At 42.0% G+C, this 23,739-nt stretch overlaps 1 protein-coding gene across 2 annotated transcripts in view; it reads right to left on the reverse strand.

The window, feature by feature from the left end:
* prkcab (protein kinase C, alpha, b) overlaps positions 1–23,739 on the reverse strand; it is a 154,867-nt gene that overhangs the window by 2,706 nt on the left and 128,422 nt on the right. Inside the window, exons 6-17 of one of the 2 annotated variants that reach the window (XM_034089311.1) lie at positions 14,112–14,268; positions 13,812–13,946; positions 12,892–12,985; positions 11,313–11,342; positions 8,762–8,902; positions 7,889–8,062; positions 7,238–7,329; positions 6,787–6,849; positions 5,814–5,952; positions 4,290–4,370; positions 2,618–2,725; positions 1,645–1,785 (exon numbers count right to left, since the gene is read on the reverse strand). In XM_034089311.1, the coding sequence (XP_033945202.1) occupies positions 1,645–1,785; positions 2,618–2,725; positions 4,290–4,370; positions 5,814–5,952; positions 6,787–6,849; positions 7,238–7,329; positions 7,889–8,062; positions 8,762–8,902; positions 11,313–11,342; positions 12,892–12,985; positions 13,812–13,946; positions 14,112–14,268 (1,355 nt within the window). The remainder of the gene's footprint in view (positions 1–1,644; positions 1,786–2,617; positions 2,726–4,289; positions 4,371–5,813; positions 5,953–6,786; positions 6,850–7,237; positions 7,330–7,888; positions 8,063–8,761; positions 8,903–11,312; positions 11,343–12,891; positions 12,986–13,811; positions 13,947–14,111; positions 14,269–23,739) is intronic. The other variant, XM_034089312.1, reaches the window with a different exon arrangement.

Raw genomic sequence — 23,739 nt, forward strand, 5'->3', positions numbered from 1 at the left:
CACCACGTGAAGACCTCCTGAATGGATGGATCCTCTTTTAGCAATGTTTTCCTTCCCCCCCTTTGTGAGTGGAGACGGATACTTCCGCTGTGCAGCCATGCAGCTATTGTGGCCCGTGTGTGAAAGCAAAGGGAACTCTGCCATTAGAGAGCTATTTATAATCCTCGGGTGTTGCTTCGGGCGCAGTGGGCAGAGAGGAGTATGCCGGGGTCCACAAACTGAAAAAGAGTGTGTGTTTTGTGGTGACAGGCGGAGATTTAGGTGTCTGGGGCGGGGGGCAGGTGTCAGGCTGGTGACTGCAGCTGGGACCCTACCTCAAGCCCTGCTGGCTGCATGAAACCATCACACTGAGGGTGAATGGGACGCAGATATACAATGTGCACGCATTCATGCAAACACACTTAAAGACTCTCGGAGGAAGTACTTCAATTCTTCAACTGCAATGCATTCGAGAGTGTTTTGGTCCTGGTGATTTGCTATTTTTAGTTTCTATCGTCATCCAACAGATATTTGTGGGTCTGAAAATATCTAATGGCCCTTCATTGCTGATGGAAAAGTGAGCTTAAAGTTGATGGAAATGATCTATTGAATAAATCATCATGTTTAAGACCTGCTTGTTTGTCTCGTTCTTTGTTATCAAAGCTCAATACATTTTGTTGGAGTGTGTGTGGCCAGAATACATTCATGAATTCAAGGAACACCATAGCCAGTGGGAAGCAGCAGAGAAATGCCAAGTCATATGAACAACAACAGGGGCTCTTTCAAACAATGTTGTTGTCCAATAATCTCACTGCTTCGTAAATTTCTGCCACAGAGAAAACGTTTTTAGTGTTTCGTATGCTGATAATAATATTCTTTCTTTCTGTGCTAGCTCCAAAGGGATCCATTTATGAATCTATGTTAATGTCAGTAAAGCTAATAGGAGAACAGTGTCTGCCAAAGTTAGTGTTTTAAAATAAAACATGTGCTCCTCTACTACAGCTCAGACATGAACTAATGTCTGGGGATTTCCAAAAAGGTACATTTGTTTTAAAAAGGCTGAAACCTTTAGATACTTGTCTAACTCAGGGGTGTCCAAACTACGGCCCAGGGGCCAAATGCGGCCCGCGGACCATTTTGAATCGGCCCTCAGCAAAATCAAAAAGTTATAATGCAGTATGGCCCTCAAATGAAACTTGTGCTTGTCTTGTATTGTACTTCTTACATATATATATATAAAAACAGATATTATACAGTAGTATTCATTTGTTAATGAGCCCACTTTTCAAATAAATTCAGTCAATTAAAGTTGAAAAAAATGTTCTAACAAATCTAAGTTGATAAGAAAAAAGCCCAATGACTTATTTATATAACAAGCTTGATATATACCCTTCATATTTCCTCTTATGATAATGAATCTGAGGCTTCTGTTTTAAGGAATGAGCTGAAAACAAAATAATTGAAACCCTATGGAGAGCTGTAGGCTGATTAAGAATAATTTACCTACATGTGATTGACTTTGCTGACTTATAACTTAACTTACGAGGCTATAAACCTCACCTCTAGAAAGTGGTCCAGCCCTTCGTATATTTTTCTGTATTTGGCCCTCGGTGAAAAAAGTTTGGACACCCTTTCTTTAGCTGAACTGAATGATGTCACACTCACCACTTTGGGTTTGAATGGCGGCTGGATCTCTCTGTTTGCCAGGCGGTCCCAGTCGATGCGTCTGAAGAAGGCCTGCTCCCTGATGTCCCTCTCCCCCTCGGGACCACCGCCCAGACGCTTTGACGGGTGCTTGGTCATCAGCTGGAGGCAGCCAGAAGAGATGGGATAAGAAGAAGTGACAGCCGGCAGCACGAGGAAAATGCAAGTGTGACGCTTGTATATCAGCAATTCACTTTCCTTTCCCTTCTTCTGCGTTATATTACTTTATCACACCGTAAACATTGTGCAGAGCCACACTGATGCTCTACGCGTTAAATAGCAGCAGGAAATTAAACTGCCAGCTATAGCTCAATTTCTGATTTCCACTTTTAATTTTGACCATGAAGCAAACAATAATGATCAGGGATATCGCTTTTGTCCCCAGCTCTGAGAAGATAAATGACATTTCTCATGGCATCCCGGCTTTAATATCGTAATATTACGTTATTAAAATACTTGATCAGACTGAGCTTGAATGTTAATTGAATCATCTCTGGAGTGTAAACTTTGAAAAAACATTTCCTTAAATAAATGTCTTGACGATTCACTGTTATGATGCCAAAACATGTTGCCTAGGTGAGAGAGGAAACAGGTGCCTGCTAAATAAAGGACCAATAATGCTGAACATTTCTTACAGTGAATACAAATGGGAACTAGGTATTTTGTTTGTGCAGAAATGGTTTACATGTCAAATGAACACTAGGCATGTTTCTTCTTAAGAAATAACAAACTGAATAACAATGAATGGCATCAAAGTATTTAATCAGCTGTTGAACATATCTCCAGTTAAAATGACCTTAGACTCTTCACAAATATGTGATATGCTGCATAACCCCCCAGGTGCAGGTCACCCTTGAAAAAGAGATATTTTGATCTCAAGAGGCTTTCACCTGGTTAAATAAAGGCTACTAAAGCACTTTAACACAGTACTTACTCCCTTGCAGATGGACACAGCTTCTTTAGACATGGACTTGGGGTAGGACACGTTGTGCTCCATGATGGACTGGAAGAGCTCGTCTTCGTCCTCTCCATCAAACGGCGGCTGAAAGATGAGAAAGATGAAATGTGTCACAGCTGGAGGCTTGTTCTGTGAAACCTGACAGGAAACCGAGCTGACAGCATCACTGTGTGAAGCCGAGCGCTGTAACCTGTGTGTATAACGTACAGTTTCTTTTATTGTAATGTATTGATAAATTGTAGGTACATTTAACTGCATAAATAACATACAACTATGATCTAGCTCTCTGTATGTATTGCATTGACAGCTATAGGTTCTATTGCAGCATTCAGTCTGTGTTTTCTAAATGTGGGTTTTCTATTTTGTTGTGTTTAAAAAAAAAAAAGTACATCAAGAATGAGGGTTTTCAGTCTGTGGCTATAAGTATGGTTTTATTGTCTGGTGCTTTTACATTAGTTTCTTCTTGTCTAAATGTATTTGTGACGGAGCGGATCACAGAGTGACTGACTCCGCAACTGACAGCCGCGACACACACACACACACACACACACACACACACACACACACACACACACACACACACACACACACACACACACACACACACACACACACACACACACACACACACACACACACACACACACACACACACACACACACACACACACACACACACACACACACACACACTTTTCCTGCTCTCTTCCGTTCGTCCTTAAATCATCACTAAAACGTCCCTTTGTCCCCTTCCTTTCTGTAGCGCGACCATAAGTGCACGCTTGTGTGTCAAAGGGAATGTGGAAAAGACGGAGGCGCATCACTTCTGTGATTCAAATAGAATGTCCTGAACCATGCAATTTATTATTTGTTTTGCGTTTATTAATTATGGGGAATGATTGTGTTAAGAGGTAGTTAACCTGTGTATGTTTTGATCGGATAGTTTCCTCATGTTTGAGGGATTACATTTATGTTGACAATGTGGTTTTGGAGTTAATTGTGTAACCTGTTGACGGTAAGCCTGTGGGGAGGGGCTATGGGTTCAAAAGGGACGGTGTTGGCCCTGGAAGATTCATTCGGGAGATTGTTGCAGTGAAGGCAACAGCCAGAATGTGTTTACTCCATGAGTGATAGACAACCTAATTTGGTAACTTTTGATTTTGTTTATTTAAGTTATACTGTTTCAGTTTTATCAAACAGTATATATATATTTTTGTTGCTGTTATAAATAAAGTTTTGGCGCTTAATTCAACCGACTAAGCCTATGTTTCAAACGGACAAATAGAACCCCGTCACAGTATTTATGCATATTTTGGTCAACTCTGTTGTTTGTGCTATATCAATTATTGGATTGGATTCACTCTCTTAGAGAAAACAAATCCTGCTCCAATTTATATGTGACATTCATTTTCAGTAAGAAACATATCTTCTGTTGACTGGAAATGTAGGATGTACTGTGTGTGAATGTCTCAACATTTCGCCGATCAGACCATTTTAGGTAGTTTCTCATCTTGATGACACATGTTTCACACAGTTTAATATCCCTGAAGCAGGATGTACACAAGAGACAGACAGTCTCATGATACCCATTCACAGTAAAAACAAACACACATATAAACCAGTATCAGTGCAGTATAAAACATTGTACCTGTCCTGCCAGCATCTCATACAGAAGAACTCCATAAGCCCACCAGTCCACTGATTTTGCATAAGGCTGGTATGCTATAATCTGTATGAGACAAGAAGTGACACGATTAAAACCTTGGAGTTATTAATGGTAAATGAACTGTACTTATATAGCGCTTTATCCTTTATCTTTATGACCCCTCAAAGCGCTTTACATACTACATGTCATTCACCCATTCATACAGAGCAGTACCACTTGCTCTAGGACCTAACATTCACACACATTCACACACCGCCATCGGGAGCAACTCAGGGTTAAGTATCTTGCCCAAGGATACATCGACATGTTGACTGCACGGGCTGGGATCGAACCCACAACCTTCTGGATGAAAGACGACCGCACTCCCTCGCCGCCATAGTCGCCCACACATGAGCCCACATCACCACATCTATGTATTCAAACGAGTTTGGTCATTATCATGCTCAGTAATAAAAGATGGCTTTATGTCTGCTGCCGAATGCTACACACCTCACACAGAGTTAAAGATCTCATGAGAAACAGTGAAGAGTTCTCTCTTACAAAATCTGCCATTTAATACAGTCAGCTATTTTAAGCTGCTATCACAAAGGCTCTTTCTGCCACCATCCAATTTGCCATCCTCCACCTCCTTCCCACACAGAGTCTACACAAAATAATAACCATGCAGATGCAGAGGCAAAGAGTGAAATAACAGCTGCACTCGCTTTCAAGAGAGACAGAAATGCAGCGATGTATCCAGTTCACAGGGTTACCATTTAAACACATGTCTCTCCGCTGACACCTAATCAGACAATACTGATGTTTTTCTATCCTCTAAATGACTTTCCAGGTCAGAAGAGCCCACATTTTGTTCTATAGTACCATACATTGAAACCAGGATGTCTATTTTATCGACAACAAGCTGGCTCATTCATTAATTATAAAGTCTTCAATATCATGTGTAAAAAAATATTGAGTGGTCTCCAATTTATATTTAGAGCCAAGAAAGTCTGGAAAAATACCCACTTGGAATTCTGTGAGAAACCACGAGTAAGGTCTTCCCTCCATCCCCTCATAAGTCAGTGCAGACAGTCGGGAGGGGATATACACCGACAGAAATGTTCTTATACATCATCTACCACCTCTTTACTGTGTATGAATACCGTACTTTTTGAATGAGCCTTACTGAGAATAGACAGCCTACTGTACGGGACCATCTTAAGATACCGTAGATATAAGCGCTGTCCTTCTCTTAATCACAGGGTTCCGCTTTAGGGACCATACAAAAGTACAGTTTGACACAAACCCAAAGTTATTTTCAACAACTCTCTGCTACATTTGTGAAGTATGCTACAATACAATACATATTTCTTGTGTTGCATACCTGTTTGGATCACTGATGAGTCATGAGTAGATTTTACATCAATATTTAAACAGTAGATGATTTCAGTATTTTTCAATAGCTTCCATGTCATGTGACCCAGTGACACCAAATGCATCAACCCATCAGAGTCCTGTGCTTCTCACCTCCGGTGCGATGTAGTCCGGGGTGCCGCAGAAGGTGCGTGTGGTCATGCTATTATACATGTTCTCCTTACACATGCCGAAGTCAGCGATTTTGATGTGGCCCTCGGAGTCCAGCATGACGTTGTCGAGCTTCAGATCCCTGCAGCAGAGACAGGTCGTGAGCATTTGTGAACTTACTTAATTTCTGGCTTGATTTATGACCACTTTGATTCGTGTTGTATATTGTTCAGCTGTCTAGTCAAGCGAGTAGTACAAACAACAAACAATAACTTCTTGGCCTGAAATCATTTTTCCTTATGTGTGTTTTTCCGGGGCTCTTACTATTCGGTCTGTGTCTGCGCTTATGTTTCATGTGTCCATTTTTTCTTTCCCTCCTAATTCACCATAGTGTGAATGTCAGGATGCAAGATATGAAAGATGGATGTGACTCCTCAGCTGGAGTTCTGATGATGAACTGGGTGACCTAGTCTTTTTTTCTTTCCTTTCTAATTAGTATAGTTAAAAAGGAATATCCAAGCTGTGCATTAACACACAGCATTGTTAAATCTACACGTCTATTTTGTTACTACACTACATGTTCTATCTCTCTCAGGACCTGCTGTCTTATCTGACCCTTTCTTCATTTCTTTGTTTCCATCTTTTCTGTTATCTCCTGCTTCACTCGCCATCAGTCTTTCTGTCAGAGTTGATATCTAAACTACTTTATCATGTCTTACTTCAATTCCCATATCTTCAGATTCAGCTTGTCTGAACTTGTTTTCCTCACTTCACGCTCAAAATCATTTCCTATAGATTTGTTCTTCTTCTCTGTCTTACATTAGTCACCCTCTGCTCCCTCAACAAAATAGAAAAACTCTGCTCATACTCATCTATCTGTCTAGAAAGTCTGTGTATGTTGTTATATATGTATCAATAAAGGGATTTGAGTGAATGTGGTGCGCCATTACATTACATTTCTCTCTGACTCACCCACCTGTAGATGATTCCCTTTCGGTGCAAGAAAAACAAACCCACAGCAATCTCTGCAGCATAAAACCTGCAGAACCGGAAATGAGAAAAATAAATATCTTACATCCTCTTTTCTTGGGCCAAGAAAGCAGTTCTGCTGAAATCAAGAAAAATTATATTTTGCCCTAAAAAAATAAATGAATAAATGTGGGTTAAAGCATAACAACTTGAACGTGCCTTTGTTGCGTGTCATTACCCATCTCTTTTATAATATTATCTTATAACATTACATCATTTAGAAATACATTAAAAAGGAGTTATTTTACCACAAAATATAAAATGTTCGGTCCAACATTTCAGTGAAATCCTGCTGCTTTATTAGCACTAACTCAAGGCTTGCTTATATTATCTGCCATGGTGTTTAACTTGATTATTATTAAAACAGATGCATGTGAATGAACTATAGATTGCCTTACACTGCCTGTGGCTCCTTGAACTTGCCCATACGTTGGATATGATACATAAGGTCTCCTCCGTTGATGTACTCCATCACAAAGTACAGCCGATCCTAGATAATACAAAAAAAGACGTTATTGCCTAAAGAGCAGCTCAAAATGTATTCCACACAAAGAGTGTGCCCACTCCAAACATCAGTGCATTACATAGGATGATTTTTTGTAAAGAAAAAACATGTTTAAAAATCTCTGTTTATATGTATCATGTCTTCGAGATACTAAAATGCCGATTCATTCTTTCAGTCAGCTCATATACCTGCATTATAGGTCAGGACGCATTGATCAGAAAATAGAGTTTTTATTCAATTCTGCTTGAATCATATTGTCTACGCACATAATTGACGTCATACTGGAGACTTTATATTCAAGACTGGTCTCAGCTAAGTATCAATTTTCTCTGCTGGAGTGCCGGAAAAAGAGTGACAATAACTGTAGGGAAGTAGAAAGAGTGAAATGCCAGGGATTGAATAGTTGCTGTTGAAAGAATGATGAGGGAGCACAGAGGCACCATTTGAATGAAGTCAGATGTGCTTGTGTGGCTGTGCAGTGCTGCAGAAGTGTCCAAAGTATGCATTAAAAATAGTCACGACTTTGGTGGAAGTTTTGACTCACCACAGTCTGGAAGCAGGAGTGGAGCAGCGTGAGGAAGGGGGGTTTGTCCCTCTGGGCCAGGACCCTCTTCTCCACCATCGTACATTCAACGTCATCATCCTGAATCACCACGTCTTTCTTCAGGATCTTGATGGCGAACAGCTCCTCCGTCGACTTCATCTCTGCCAGCATCACCTGCAGATGATGAAGACACCCAAGGTCACATGGAAGCAAAATGAATGATTGATTTTAAATCAGAAAACAAGGTGTGTGTTGTATTTTAACACAGCTTTAAAAACAGAACAAGAAAACATGTTGGAAACAGTTAATCAATAAATTATGTTTCCATAGTAAGACACTGTTCAACTGCTCCTGTGTTAGCGTGAAGGTAAAATAAATAACACATAAAATGAATAAATGCTTGAGTTTAATCACAGATGATGGTAAATGAAAAAAGATTCTCTTTCTTTTTGTCCTGATCCATTTATATAAAAACCTGTCTGAAAATGAGCTGATCAGATTTTGGCCACTTTATGATGTCATAAGGATTTTTTGGCTTGTGTAACCATTAGCCAATCAGCAACCAAGGTAACCCCCCCCCCCACACACCTTATCACCTGAGTCTCCTCCTAGAGCACCATTGTGTTCTTTTTAACCAAATATCTCTCAGAGGGGCGTGGGGAGGGGCTCCTTATTTTCATCTGAAGTAACAGACAGAGAATCAGCACTTTTGAAACAGGGCTGAAACAGAGGGGATTATGGGATGCTCCAATGGGTGATCTGTTTGGTATTTCGACCCAAACACTTCAGAGACATGTTTTGTATATATATAATATATTGATGAAAAACAGTATGATAGGGCACCTTTAAGTTTGTTTCTGTGACGGCTCTCACCTTGCCGAAGCTGCCCTTCCCCAGCAGGGCCAGGAAGTTGAAGTCACTCAGTCGGATCCGGTCCATGTTACTCGAAGGCAGGCTGAACCTCCGGTGGTCTGACGGCGTGATCACTTTCTTACCGTGGCCCAGCTTGGCTTTCTGTGGTGTACAACAGTGGAAATGGCATTGAAGTCAAATTTAAAAGGAATTTAATTACATAGTTTGATGTTTTAACATGAACAAATAAAGCCCTAAGTCTTCATGTGGGTGTGTGTTCACGTCACAGACTGCCACATCAGGCAGGACTTAATCACTGGTTGTTTTTTTCTCCTTAGCAATATTGCTCTTCAGATTTGAAGCATAATAGGATTGTGTGTTGTACTGCTGTTTTTCTAAGTTCTAATCTATATAATTTAAATCAGAAATAGCATTAACAATTGATAATGTAAGAACCACGAAAGCTTTTTAAAATATTATAAAACATACTTTATCTTTACTTTTATAAAATGGGTTGGAGCTGTCACTGACAAACTCACAATAAAGTGTTACATATATATTTACTGCATTATTATTTCAAAAATAACAATAAAGTTAAAATGATACATCATGTCTTTGCACCAAATTGGTTAAGTGTTACATTTATTAATTTAATAATTCTACTGGATTTAGCATGTTATTACTTTAGATTTTAATAAATGATGAACAAGTCTGTTATTGTTTGCCAGTAATAACGTTCTCATTTGCTATTGGTGCTAACATCTCTTACCATCATCAAAAACTGGTTCGCCTCATATTCATGAATCAGAATGAAACCAAGTGTCTTTACTGTTACTCGTACTGATCTATTTTTTTCTCACTGACATGAAAAGAAGGATTTCAGCAGGATCTTTACTCGGGTGTTTTGTGCAATTGTGGGGTGGGCAGTCAGTCCTGGTCGGGGGAGCCAACATTGCAAGGTTCCCTGTTGTTTTAATGACTGGCCTGCCAAGCGTCTTTGAACTAAAAGTGCAATTAGGATTCTTCCAGCTCCCATCGCCGCTGCAGCCGGTGTCTGTTTTCGGTCAGATACAGAAATTAGTGGGGCACAGAGAGGCTGTTGCCACGCCAACCATTTCTCTATATTTGTGACCGAGGTTGAGTGGCTCTACATGTACGCCTTACTGTAGGTCCATTTAGAGTGGAACAATGTCAACATTAAGGATGTCAACCAGGGTAATTTATTCATTAGCTTCACCTGGCAGCCCAGCTTTCATTAAGTCAAAGAGGAGACAGCTGGAATAAAAACCAGCAGTACCCTGATGCCTAATAGGTTTACATTCTTCTTATAAAAGGCACAATTAAATGCACTATCAAGGATAGCAAAACTAGCCAGGTTTACAGATCGTCCCCAACATCCTACAATAAACTGTTGAGTTAATAACTTGACACAAATCTTTGGGACTGCTTTTGTATACTTTTTGTTTTTGTTTTACAACTGCTTACGGCTCGTTTTTCATTACCAAAGTGCTGATGCGCTTACATCCGTATTTGTCAAATTTATAGCTGGAGATATTTAAGTGCATGTCAAGTTTTATATCTCCAGTAAACACATCGCTGTTATTGATTTAGTCTTGTATTAAAGTTTTCTCCCAAGGAGACACTTGAAAAGTCGGGCGGATCATGTTCTTGTCCCCCTTAGTGGTCATTTTGACAACACAAAACACTAACAATTCACATCATAAAAATGTCACACAAAAAAACGACATCACCTCGTTTCAACACAAACAAAGTGCTGGAATATTTAAGTGAGAGTTGCCACACAAAGTTGAATTCAAACACATACAATGCAGCCACACTAGTGTTATAGGAAAGTACAACACTGCCACCGTGTGGGGAGATTAGGCATGCACACCAACAACAGCAGGAACCTGCCTGTGTGTGCTTTCATTCAGACAGCTACAGTGCATAAGTGCCCGTCCATGCTTCATGTCCTGTCAGCCTTCTATAGTCCAGACCAAAGCAGGACTATTAGAGGGGTGACTGTGGACCACACTGTCAGCCAATGAGGAGCGGCTTTGAAGCTCTATTGGCCAATGCCAGCACAGTGAGAGTTTTAAAGGTGGTGAGATCAACAGAGGACGGAGTAGTCCACATATTTACTAACAACAATGCTGTGTGGTAAAGGGATATGCAGCACTTTTTTAATTATTCATTATATTCATATTTTTTTCTGTGCTGCTGCTTTTCCTGTAATTTCAGACTTGCTGATGCTGATTTTATGCATCATCCTCAAAATGTAGGCCTGAATTGTTCCTTTATATTAGAATGAAATGTAATCCCTTCAGTTTCATATTTGTCATTAAACATGAGACAGAAAGGAGAAGAGAGTTGGTGTATAAGTGTGTGATGAGTTACAGAAATGTGTGTACAACAGAAAGCAAATTGGGCATCTATAAACTGTTGAGAGCCTTTGTTAGTAAATCAGATTAATTTGTGGAAGCCCAACGGAGGTCCACAAACAATCCTAATACGGTAATTAAAGTGAGTAAAAGTGATGAAGAAATAGAGACGGAGCAGGCAGAAGCGCTACCTTGAGATAGTGGATATTTAACTGGCATGCCTAGAAGAAAGAAGAAACTCATTTATTGAAGCTGCCTGAGGTTAGCTGGTGTTAGCATGATGAGCTGGGAGCTGACAGTAGACAGACGTAGGCTTGATAAGTCATTATCTTGGTGAAATCATTCATATATGAACGATAAAATGATCAAATGCATGACTGGAGAACAGAGTACATCTTTTTCTGTCACATCTGGTTACATCGCTGCGTCTTGCCCAGGTTTCCTTGGCAACAGAAGATGCTTGAAGATGCTATAGCCTCAGAGGAAAGTCAAGGTCACATTATGGAGTGAAACGGAAAATTAAAAAACAAGACTTAAGTGTCTTGAGGGCTGCTGTAAAGAAGATTACATTTACACTCAGTATTAAAACACCTGAATGCACACAGAGGTGGGCTTAAAACCGCCCCCGCTCTCTTGCATCCATATGTGTTTGCACATGGTAACAGTGCAAGCTTTATTATATGAGCCATCTTTTACCTGCATGTTAGTGATATGGAGATGTTATGAGTTTTATTTAAAGCACAGATGGTTTGATGTAACAAAAACCTCCCTGCAGTTAACAGGCTGCCCACTAGAGAGCAAGAGTTACCTGCATTATATATTTTATTAGATTTGTGTTTTTACATGATTTTGTTTTACATTTTCAAAGAAAACACTTTACTACAGAGCTATAAGTTGTGATTGTTTTTAAGTCTCAAAAACTTGCTTTAAATTGGAGGTATCACAGTCACCATTGTATTTACTTTTTTTAATCAAAGTTACATTATTTGATAAACATTGTTTTCATCCGAGTACACACTTAATAATAAAATCACTATATACAACAGTAATAATGTGCTGTTCTGCAAAGATTTTATGGACAATTGTAATGTAAGTTATAAAGGATTAAAACAAATAAGATACAAAATGCAAACAGACCGGTGTGGTCCGAGAAACAAACACAACGTGGCTGGAATTTATCATAAAGGAGGACACTATTAGTTTAAGCCTTGTATAATTACAAAGTTGAAATTACAAAACTGAAATGAGTAGAGTTGGTATACTTTTTACGGAAATGTAGTCTGAATCAACATCCTGTGTTGTGTTGTTTTAGTCTTGGCTATTAGAAGTCCTCTGCTTGGAACAGCTTTACATAAGAGTCCAATTAGGGCAAGGAGACACAGCACAACATTAAAGCTGCTATTTCAACAACAGGAAACCTTTCTAGACCTCATTCAGACTGTTCTCCTGATTAAATCATTATTATTTCCACTGAAAGGGTTGAGTGTTATCAATTATTAACGGCACCTACACGTCTTACATAAGGCTCTTCCTTTGTTGACTGTAACCTTGTACTGTATACACATAATGGGGAGTTTCCTATTTTTCCATTCACTTATTAATGCCAGGAGATGTGATCTCTCTCTCTCTCTGAACCGCAGGGTGAAGCTGGGAACAGGATGATGTTTCCATGGTGACAGGAGAGAAGAAGAGTGAATGTGAACAATATACATTTGTACATGTGTGACAAAGAACATTTTTATTGAATCTTAGTAGTTCAGTCGACCTCACCTCAAACTTCTGTAGGAGCTCCAGGTTGACGTCGTCCATCTCGGGGATGGGAACGTTGTAATACTCTCCCTCCTCCTGGTTTAGCAACTTGTACCTGAGGTGGAGAAGAAAAACATGAAGAAGTGAAGCTATATTTGATCTGCTTCCATTTAAACCCATTCATTTCTTCCTCTGTGCCATAACACTTTACAACTATGCACCACTTCAATAATCAGAAGCTGATTCCCCTGCTCTGAGCGTGTGCATGTCTACACTTCATCTCTAATAAACACATCCTCTGGCCACTTGTCTAATGACCTGGAGAATATATTCTGCAGATAAATACTCACAGTAATAGTTTACGAGATACAGATATTTCCCGAAGCTTTGTAACATAAAGCAACCGTTGAGCAGGCTCAGTTTAGGCTAGGTGGAAGCAGGTATGCTAACATGGACATAATATGAGTGTAAGTGTTTAACAGTATGAGACAAAACAGGCAGACAAGGACAGAGAGACGAGGAAATGACGGCGGCAGCGGCTGTTTGTCAGAGTGAATGGAGGCAGCAGTGTTTACGTCTGTTTTACACACAATGTGCGGCTGTTTCATAGTGAAAGTGGTTGGATGGTGGAGGCCAGTGTCAAGTCTGCTCGAACCACATTAACTTACTCTAGCATATCATTTATGTTTCTGACTGTAAAATGATTTAAAATATAATTTGTAAAGGACCAATCGTTAACAGACAATTTGACCTTGAAAGCCCTTTACAGAAATGTGACCTTTACTGTATTTAAAATATAATAAAAACTGCTAACACTAACTCTTCCTTTCGAAGTTTGAATAAAGGGTCATTTTAACATTCATTATTTTCTGTAAAATCATGCTTGAAATTCCTTTATAAATGATTGATTTGCAACACAGGGACGAGGGATGGCGACTGACCATCCACAGTTTTGAGCTTTGATGAGCTCGGACACGCCAAACGACATGGAGCCCATGAAGTCGTTCCTGGTGGTCCGGTCCCAATCCCAAACCTCAATGGAGAGACGACGGTCCTTATCTGATGCTTTCAGCTTACTGCAAAAGAAAAACACACAGACAGGGGACGAGTTACGAGATGTGATCTTTTTAGGATTTACCCTCAATTTGTACCTTTTTATTCTATTTCCTTTGATACTGCCAAATGGCCATCCTTCTCATAAATAAACATACACAACATGTTAGACACTCTTGTTGACTTACAAGCTGAAGGACTCGTTCCAGCAGGGGTTGAGAGAGGAGCGGATGGTCCTGGTCTTTTGTTTGGTCTCGTTCTTTGGGTCGGGGATGAGCTTGAGTTTAACATAAGGGTCCGATAAACCATTCGGATCCATAGGAATCAGGTTCCTGGCTTCGCCCACTAGAAGATGGAAAGAGTGAACATGTCACCATAAGTTAGTGTGTGTGTGTGTGTGTGTGTGTGTGTGTGTGTGTGTGTGTGTGTGTGTGTTCTCGAGCCACAGGCCAGATTTAGAGACTCCACACTGTCTCAGGGGTTAAAACAGTCAGAGATAGAGGAGTGAGTCACTGCGAGTCACTCCAAGGCCGAACAGCAAACAGAAAATATATGAGCTTCAGTGCAGGTAAAATTACCTCTGTGAACTATATGTGTGTATTAATAATCCCAGGTACAACTTGAGTCTTTGCAAGTTTATTTTTAAACCATACAGGCAAAACAATTCAAGGAAATATATATATTATGTAATGCAAGTTACAGATACAAATGTGTCTGTAGCATGGAGGATTTGACCATAACCTAATGGTCAGATTTGCAGTATTATTGTATCTTCACTTCAACATATGTCATTTTATTAAAGCAAAATGAGGCATGCAGGATGATGTTGAAACGTCCTTGGTGTCTGCAGATATAAGGCCTTTAAAATCCGCCTCAAAGAGAGCTAGCATGCCAATTCCCATATAGGAAGGTTCATGACTTGTCTGCAATTATATTCATGACTAGTCAGCAAAAATATAATATCACAAGTCGTGATATACCTTATCATTTGTTAGAAAACGCATTACTTCAAACTGGCTTTTTATTTATTTAAATCCAATAAAAAAAGTTGTGGAGGAATTTTTTTTAATCGAAAATTGCTTTGGGAATATTATAGTTTTGTTATTTCACCATACAGTAGGTCTGTAGATACAGATAGTCACTGAGTGGGGAATAAGAGAACAGTAATAAGACTCATATTCAGAAAGCAGGATTATAGGCAGGTAACTGGCAGACATGTATCTCGTAAAGGTAAAAGAAACAGTGCAACTTGAGATTAATTCACTAAGGAACACAGGGAGTGGCCTCATATATGTGGAGAGAGCAGAGCAGAACAAGATGCAGGTGAGGAGGGGGCCAGAACTGATTAGGGAAGATGGAACAGGTGTGTAGGATGGAAGGGACGTCCGATGACTGGTGAGAGAGCCTGAGGGCATCAGGTGGATACTCTGAGGATGTTAGGAGAGTACATGGCCTGAGGGGGGTGAGAAAGGACAAAGAACCAGGGCCAGGCAAATCATGACAAAGTCCTCCTGAGATAGACACATGTCAGTGTTTCTGTCCTCAGTTACTCAACTAATGACTCATCAAGTCAGACACCTCATAAGCTGACAACAGGTGCTGCGAGGCAAAACAAACTGTCAAAATTCACTTGTGAAAACTGCATTATAACACTGGTGGGTGTAAGGGCTCAGCAAACAACAAATCAACAAAAACAAGAAAAAATACTCCGTGTACTCAGACTCATTGTCACAAATGAAGTTGTAAAACATGAGAGGTGGTAATTAAACTCTCCTTCCCTTTGGCGTATTCTCTCTCACATGGCCAGGTAAAAGTAGTGCAGATGATGTGAAGGACACGTGACATTTCCCAGTGTGATTACTGCCAAATGGAGAGAAAAAAGGAGTGCTGTTACATAGCAACAAGAGTAGGGGGGGCAAGATGGCGTGAGCATGGAACCCTCACCATGGCGACAACATCTACTGTAATTGACCAATGGGCCGACCGCCCCACTTAGCAAAATGTCAGCAATAGGAGATTCATACGGCATGATTCAATCAATAACTTAAAGAGGAAAGAAAGGCTAACCCACCTTTAGTTTGTGACACACAATAACAGAGAGTAGAAGCAGGATCACATTGAATCCTCTCAAGCTGTTATTATCAGCTCTCTGCTATGCTTATATTAAATATTATCAGACACGGTGAACAAGGAGAGAAATAAGGCTGCAATCTTTATGTTTCAGGGAGTCAGTGTGAACGCTCACACCGACACATTCGCTGAGGTTCTTCATTAAAACAGTAGCAATGTTTACTCAAACAAACAGGGGCGGACTGGGATTAAAAATCAACCCGGGAATCTCGATCGGCCCACTTCAGTACCGCTAGGAAATTGACAACGGGGGGGGGGTGGGGGATTGGGGGGGGTGCTAGTGAGTTGTCCGACCGGCCCACTTCGGTACCGATGGCCAGTCCACCACGGCAAACTAAGCATATATATTTCAGGGCTGAGTGCAAAGCGTAAGAAACGACAGTCACTGCGTCAGGGTTGAGTGAGGCAAGCAGGACCCAAATGCAGATGAACAGAAAAAAAAAAAAACACCTTTATTGCAAGGCTACTGGAACAAACTTTGACAAAACAGTACTCTCACCCCGTGAACAACGTCCAAATACGACAAGGAACTCACAAAGACTAACAGAAAACACAGAACCTAAATACACCCAGGACTAATCAAACAAACAAGAGCCAGGTGAGGAGAAAACACAGGGGCATCAAGGTGAACACAATCAGACAACTAGACACACCAGGGAAACTAACGACAGGAGGAAAAACACAGGGAAAAGGACCAGACAAGATACCAAGAGGAAAACATGACAGGGAGAACAGCGAAACAAGACATACAAACCGTGACATAACACAATAATCGTAACAGAACACCCCCCCTCAAGGGGCGGATTCCAGACGTCCCTAAAACAGTTCAATAAACGTCCAAAAAAACAATGTCCAGCAGGGTGGGTGGAGGGGGACCGGAGGAGGGACACAAAACTAGGGCCACCAGGGTGGGTGGAGGGGGTCAGGAGGACGGGTTTGGGCTGACAACCCAGGAGCACCGCGGAGGACCCGGAAGGGATCTCGGGCGGACAGCCCGGGGGCAAGGCAGAAGCCGAGAAGGGGGACTCGGGCGGACGGCCCGGGGGCAAGACAGAGTCCAAGGTGGGGGTTATGGAGGGGCGAACTCAGGGGGCCGAGCATGAGGGCGAGAAACGCGGCCGGAAAAGTCAGGGGGCCGAGCATGAGGGCGAGGGCCGCGGCCGGGAAAGTCAGGGGGCCGGGCTCGAGGGCGAAGGCCGTGGCCCTCCGGGGGCCGGGCAGGAAGGCGCGGACGGGACAACGCCGGAGGCCGGGCAGAACCCGGTGTCGGCCGGACAGGAACCGGCGCCGGTGGGACAGGCCTCGGCAGGATCCCCCACGGAAGAGGACCAGGAGTTGGCAGGACCCCCGGCAGGAGGGCAGTCGGCGGGACCCCCAACAGGAGAGAACACCGGATTGGCTGGACCCCCGGCAGGAGAGCAGTTGGCGGGACCTCCAACAGGACAGGACACAGGGTTGGCAGGACCCCCGGCAGAAGCGCAGTCGGCGGGACCCCCAACGGGACTGGACATAGGGTTGGCAGGACCCCCGGCAGGAGAGTAGTCGGCGGGACCCCCAACGGGACAGGACATAGGGTTGGCAGGACCCCCGGCAGGAGAGTAGTCGGCGGGACAAGACATGGAGTTGGCAGGACCCCCAGCGGAACCTCCAACGGCACTTCAGTAGGAACTTGAATTGGGTCTTGAGTAGGAACTTGAGTTGGGACTGGAGAGGGAACTCGACAGGGGACTCGAGAGGGGGCTCGAGAGGGAACTGGAGAGGGGACTTGAGAAGAAACTTGAGATGGGACTAGAGTTGGGATTTGAGAAGTGACTAGAGGAGGGACTAGAGGAGGGACTTGAGATGGGACTAGAGTTGGTACCTGAGAAGTGACTAGAGGTGTGACTGGAGAAGGGACCTGAGGAGGGACTAGAGAAGTGACCTGAGGAGGGACTAGGGAAGGGACTAGAGGGGGAACTCGAGAAGAGACTAGAGAAGGGACAAAAGATGAGACTATGGCAGCTGGGGCAAGAGCTGGGTCTGGAACCATGGCTGCGGGGGCCGGAATTGAAGCCGGAAACATGGCTGTAAGGTCCGGTTCTGGAGCCAGAAACATGGCTGAATGGGCCGGCTCTGGAGCCGGAATTGAAGCCAGAATCATGGCTGTAAGGTCCGGTTCTGAAGCCGGAAACATGGCTGTAAGGTCCGGTTCTGGAGCCGGAAACATGGCTGTAAGGTCCGGTTCTGGAGCCGGAAACATGGCTGTAAGGTCCGGCTCTGGAACCGAATCCATGGCTGCCGGGACCGGTTCTGGAGCAAGGACCATAGCTGCTGGGGCCAGAACTGGGTCTGTAACCATGGCTGCTGGGGGCTGAACTGGTTCTGGAACCATGGCCCTTTGGGCTCGTGCTGCTAAGCTGGCCTTGCGACTCCTTCCTTTAGGAGCCGTTTGGAGGCTCCGTGGACCTCCAAAAGCCAGACGAATACCAGCGAATGGCTCCTGGACTGTAGCAAACACTGGGGCAGAAGCCAGGGTTGACTCCAAACGGACCACACCAATGCGTGTGGTGTCATAACGGGAGTTGGGAGGCCTGGGGCTGTCAGGCAGGGGGTAACACACCATGAGGAAATCCAAAATCCCGCCCGGCAAGAATCTCACCAAGCCTGGTTTCTCCATAGTTATCTGGCGCGCCGCTGCCAGAGCAGCCTCTTGCTGCTGAACCCCGGACGCTCCCATCCATTGATCAGAGCAGGTAGCCAAAGAAAAAGTAAAATGCAACAATTCCTGCTCAAAAGGATCTGCTGGGCCCATATTTGGCGAGTTCCTTCTGTCAGGGTTGAGTGAGGCAAGCAGGACCCAAATGCAGATGAACAGAAAAAATACCTTTATTTCAAGGCTACTGGAACAAACTTCGACAAAACAGTACTCTCACCCCGTGAACAACGTCCAAATACGACAAGGAACTCACAAAGACTAACAGAAAACACAGAACCTAAATACACCGCAGGACTAATCAAACAAACAAGAGACAGGTGAGGAGGGAGGAGAAAACACAGGGGCACCAGGTGAACACAATCAGACAACTAGACACACCAGGGAAACTAACGACAGGAGGAAAAACACAGGGAAAAGGACCAGACAAGATACCAAGAGGAAAACATGACAGGGAGAACAGCGAAACACCCAAAACAAGACATACAAAACGTGACATAACACAATAATCGTAACACATTGTTCGTGAGATTTCATTGGATTTATTTCGACAGACACCTGTTGATTTTTAAGGCAACATGCTTAAATGGGATTAAGAGTTATAAATGATGAAAATAAACTGACAAGCAGAATACCAATTATGATAAATAGAAATGAAGACTATTGGAGTAAACAGTAGACAATAATAATAATAAGTGAGTCAATTTAAGGTAAATGCGCTTCCAATTAGATTTTTGTAGTTTATTAAATGTCCATTTTTGTGCAGGTTTTTCAGTCTTGTATGACATTAAACAGTATATATATATATTTATGTTTTTTTCTGACATTTTACAGACCAAATGATATAATAATATAATAATTAGTTGCAGTCGAATGAACAGTTTCTATTTTGAGCATTTTTCTTTGGATTGTGTGAGAGACTTTAGCAAAATAAATAAATAAAAAGCTGTTCCTGAAGGAAAAAACAAACAGTATATTCTTTCAATAAGTAAAGAATGGAGAAGAAATAGAGAAAATAGATGAAAAAAGTAGAATTAAGTCAGAACTATGAATGAAAATATTAGTATCATGCTTTCAATGTCATTCAAATTAGACTACATAAAGCTTGTGGAAAGATACAAATAAAACAACACAATTACTTAAGTTTAAACATGAAGGACAATAGAGTTGTAGTATAGTAATACTTGACATTTAGTAATGCTCTTTCAGTTTGATGCAGTGGAGGGCAGTGTGGGTCTCTCACTCTGACAGAAGAAGGCGGTCTGAAGTGTTTACCTTGTTCATGATGTGTTGCCTTAGCCTTATAGTTCACAAAATATCAGATAGAGCAATCTGCCGCCCTGCCTTTTGTGTGTCTCTCTCTATCCCTCTCCCTTTCTCTTGCTCTACCACAAGCCCACACACACACACACACACACACACACACACACACACACACACACACACACACACACACACACACACACACACACACACACACACACACACACACACACACACACACACACGCACGCACGCACGCACGCACGCACACACACACACACACACACACACACACACACACACACACACACACACACACACAGACTGAAGTAAAAATCTCAGCATCCCACGTTCTCATCTAAATCCTCCCCTCCGATGGCTGCGTTAAAGGCATCAGTCGCTGCCATGGCAACGCTGGCGGCAAACAACGCCAAAGCAACTCCAACATGCCTGCAAACACGCTAATGAGGCAAACACTCTCACACACCCATGTGCAAATAAACAAACATGCATTAACACAGGGAGCGAATGACTGGTATTGTGAGTGTATGAGCAAGGATCACACACACACACACACACACACACACACACACACACACACACACACACACACACACACACACACACACACACACACACACACACACACACACACACACACACACACACACACACACACACACACACACACACACACACACACACACACACACACACAATAAAACATCATCATCAGCAGTGATTAAGGACCATCTCGGGTGTCTGTTGTTGCTTAGATACAACGAGAGCTGCTTTCTGGATCCTCCCTATCCATAGGAGGTAGTTACCAATACAATTACACTGTGCATGTGTTTTATCTTTGTCACTAGTTAAGAAAACAAACATGCTATAAACAGAAACAAGCAGTCTTGTATCCTGTGTCTGATAACTCAAAAACAGAACTGCTGTTTACATCAAGCAAGCATGCATCTTAGGAAAAGAAAAACTTCCAGCATGCACTGCTGCTGTCATGCAACTGTTGTGGGGCATAGGAGAAGGAAATGTTATGCTTTTTAACAAAAATCACAAGTGCACTGGTGCAGATAAGACTTCGGAGCCTCGGTCCTTTGTTGTTTTGAGATAATAAATGACAAATTATAAGTCTTCTCTTAAATGCATATTCATTGTCTTATACCTCATATAACTTCTCTAAAGTGATGTTTATCTCTGAAGGGTTATTTCCTAGCACCGAATACTACAATACAAACTAGAGAAAGCACGTCTGTTCTTTGATACTACACCAAAAATATGAAACACACATACTAACAGTATCTTCTGTATCTCTGCTGAATAAAACAAATGTGCTGCAAGAGAAAATTACATATATTTTGAATGCCAGGGTGGGTGCGTGCAGGGGCTGCACTGGGCCAAAAGAGTAATCTTCCAAAAAAGGCTTTGAAATTCAAATGCGTTGTTGCATAACAATGCCATGTGCAACCAATGGATGCCAGATAATCTGAGGGGGAAATGCTGCTGCACGGCCATCAGGAGCTGGATCCCCGCAGAGCACTGTCACACACACACACACACACACACACACACACACACACACACACACACACACACACACACACACACACACACACACACACACACACACACACACACACACACACACACACACACACACACACACACACACACACACACACACACACACACACACACACACACACACACACACACACACACACACACACACACACACACACACCAACATGCAGGAAATTACCATATGTTTTGTATTTGTGGTGTTGGTCTTTTTAAGGAAGTGCAATTTTTTAAGGAGTTCAACACTCGTTCAACAGGACTTTGGTCCTCAATAAAGGAGACATGCTTAATTAGAAAGTAATGCTTTAGGTTTGTGTAATGTTCCCCTTAAAATAAAATGAATTGAGCACTTACAGTGAACCTTCTATAAGCAATAAACAGCCAAAACGCCAATCAAGTAAAAAATATATTTCTCAAGCTCAGATGTATACTCGGTATACTCATATAATAAATGTACACTTTTATTAATTATAAAAAAATGTAATAATTATAATAATAATAATTATAACTATAATAATAATACATTAAATTACTAAGCACTTTTAAATACATTTATGAAAAACACAAGATACCATCAAATAATAATACAAATAAATCATGTTATTTTTGAGTATTTTACAAATGTCTTTGTCTCCAACGGACGTTCCATAACCGTGAATCAACACATTGAAATATAAATATATGCAATAAAATGATAAATATAAACAATACATATATGATATATATAAATGACATACAGTATGATTGTAACTGCTTCATCTAACATTTAAATAAACTCTCAAACGCATTTGTGTCAACCAAGTCCTATGACCCAATTAGATACAGACACACATACAGAATTTGCCACATTTGTCAAAAGCCTCATGATAAAGAAGCGTAACATTAGATATTAAGTGCGTATTTGTTCTACAAGCCTGAAGGTACTATCATTTGTGTTAGTTGGGGGGGGGGAACATTTTTGTTCTTGTTCAACTGTGCTTCAAACCTGAGGCGAACATGTCAGGAGCAGAAAATCTCACCCTGAGTAAACGCTTTGTGCTCACTTTATACCGATCCTCATATGCCCCTATGTGTGTGTGTGTGTGTGTGTGTGTGTGTGTGTGTGTGTGTGTGTGTGTGCGTGCGCGCGTGCGTGTGTGTGTGTGTGTGTGTGTGTGTGTGTGTGTGTGTGTGTGTGTGTGTGTGTGTGTGTGTGTAGGCAGGGACAATTGCATGTTTTCTTTTCATTAAACCTCAAGAATAAACCCTCTGCTCATGGCCACAGGTTGTTTATGTCACTTCTGCTCCAAGACACGTTGGTCATGAAGAGTAGTAAGAGAAGGATGGAGGAGGTAATTAGGGGGGGGAAAAGAAAAAAGAAACAAACAAGGTAGAGCCTAAGAGACAAGAGGATGCAGAAGAAGAAGAAGACTAGGGCTGAAGTCGAATAGTCCATTTAGCTTAGGAACCTTCCTAACGGAGTGAAATGACCCGGAAGTCCCTCAGTGGCACTTCTGCCGTTCGAATTCTCCAAATGAAAGGAAAGGAGGTTTCAAACTTCCTTTATAACCTCCTTTAGCTTAGGAACCACTGGATCTCCCTTGACGAAAGGAGAGGAGAAAATGCTGCCCCACAATGCCTTGCAGCCGTGGCATTTGCCGTCACACAACAGTCGTCGGAAACAACCGATTATGACCGAGAAATTATATCATGAAAGTTACGGTGCTTATTAAGCATTTTAAAACGTATGTGGTCAGTTGCCAAAGTGCTGTGTTCTGAACGTTCATCAGTATTATAATCAAAAGAGAAATATGAACGTTAGTTTTTACTGAAATGATCAAATAAAGTCAACATTTCACAGTCTTTACTGAGCTGTGTTGTCATAGTCTGCTCCATCATTCACCAGTAGTTTTCCATTCACCTGTCTCACCTGTTTTCCACACCCACTCGTTAACTCACTCTCTTTCTCTTCTGCACCCATTAGCTTCTGTCAGTATTTAAACTCGCACCTGACACACACTCTTTGCCAGATTGTACTTTGCCTCATGCTTGTCTCTCCCGCGTTCAACACTAGATTGCTTACCCGGTTCCGACCCTGCCTGTCCCCGACCTGCCTGCTCTGCCTGTTTCCTGATCCTGCCTGTCCCTCGACTATCCTGCCT

Source organism: Pseudochaenichthys georgianus, chromosome 8 (assembly GCF_902827115.2).
Source record: "Pseudochaenichthys georgianus chromosome 8, fPseGeo1.2, whole genome shotgun sequence".
In the NCBI taxonomy this organism is placed as follows: domain Eukaryota; kingdom Metazoa; phylum Chordata; class Actinopteri; order Perciformes; family Channichthyidae; genus Pseudochaenichthys; species Pseudochaenichthys georgianus.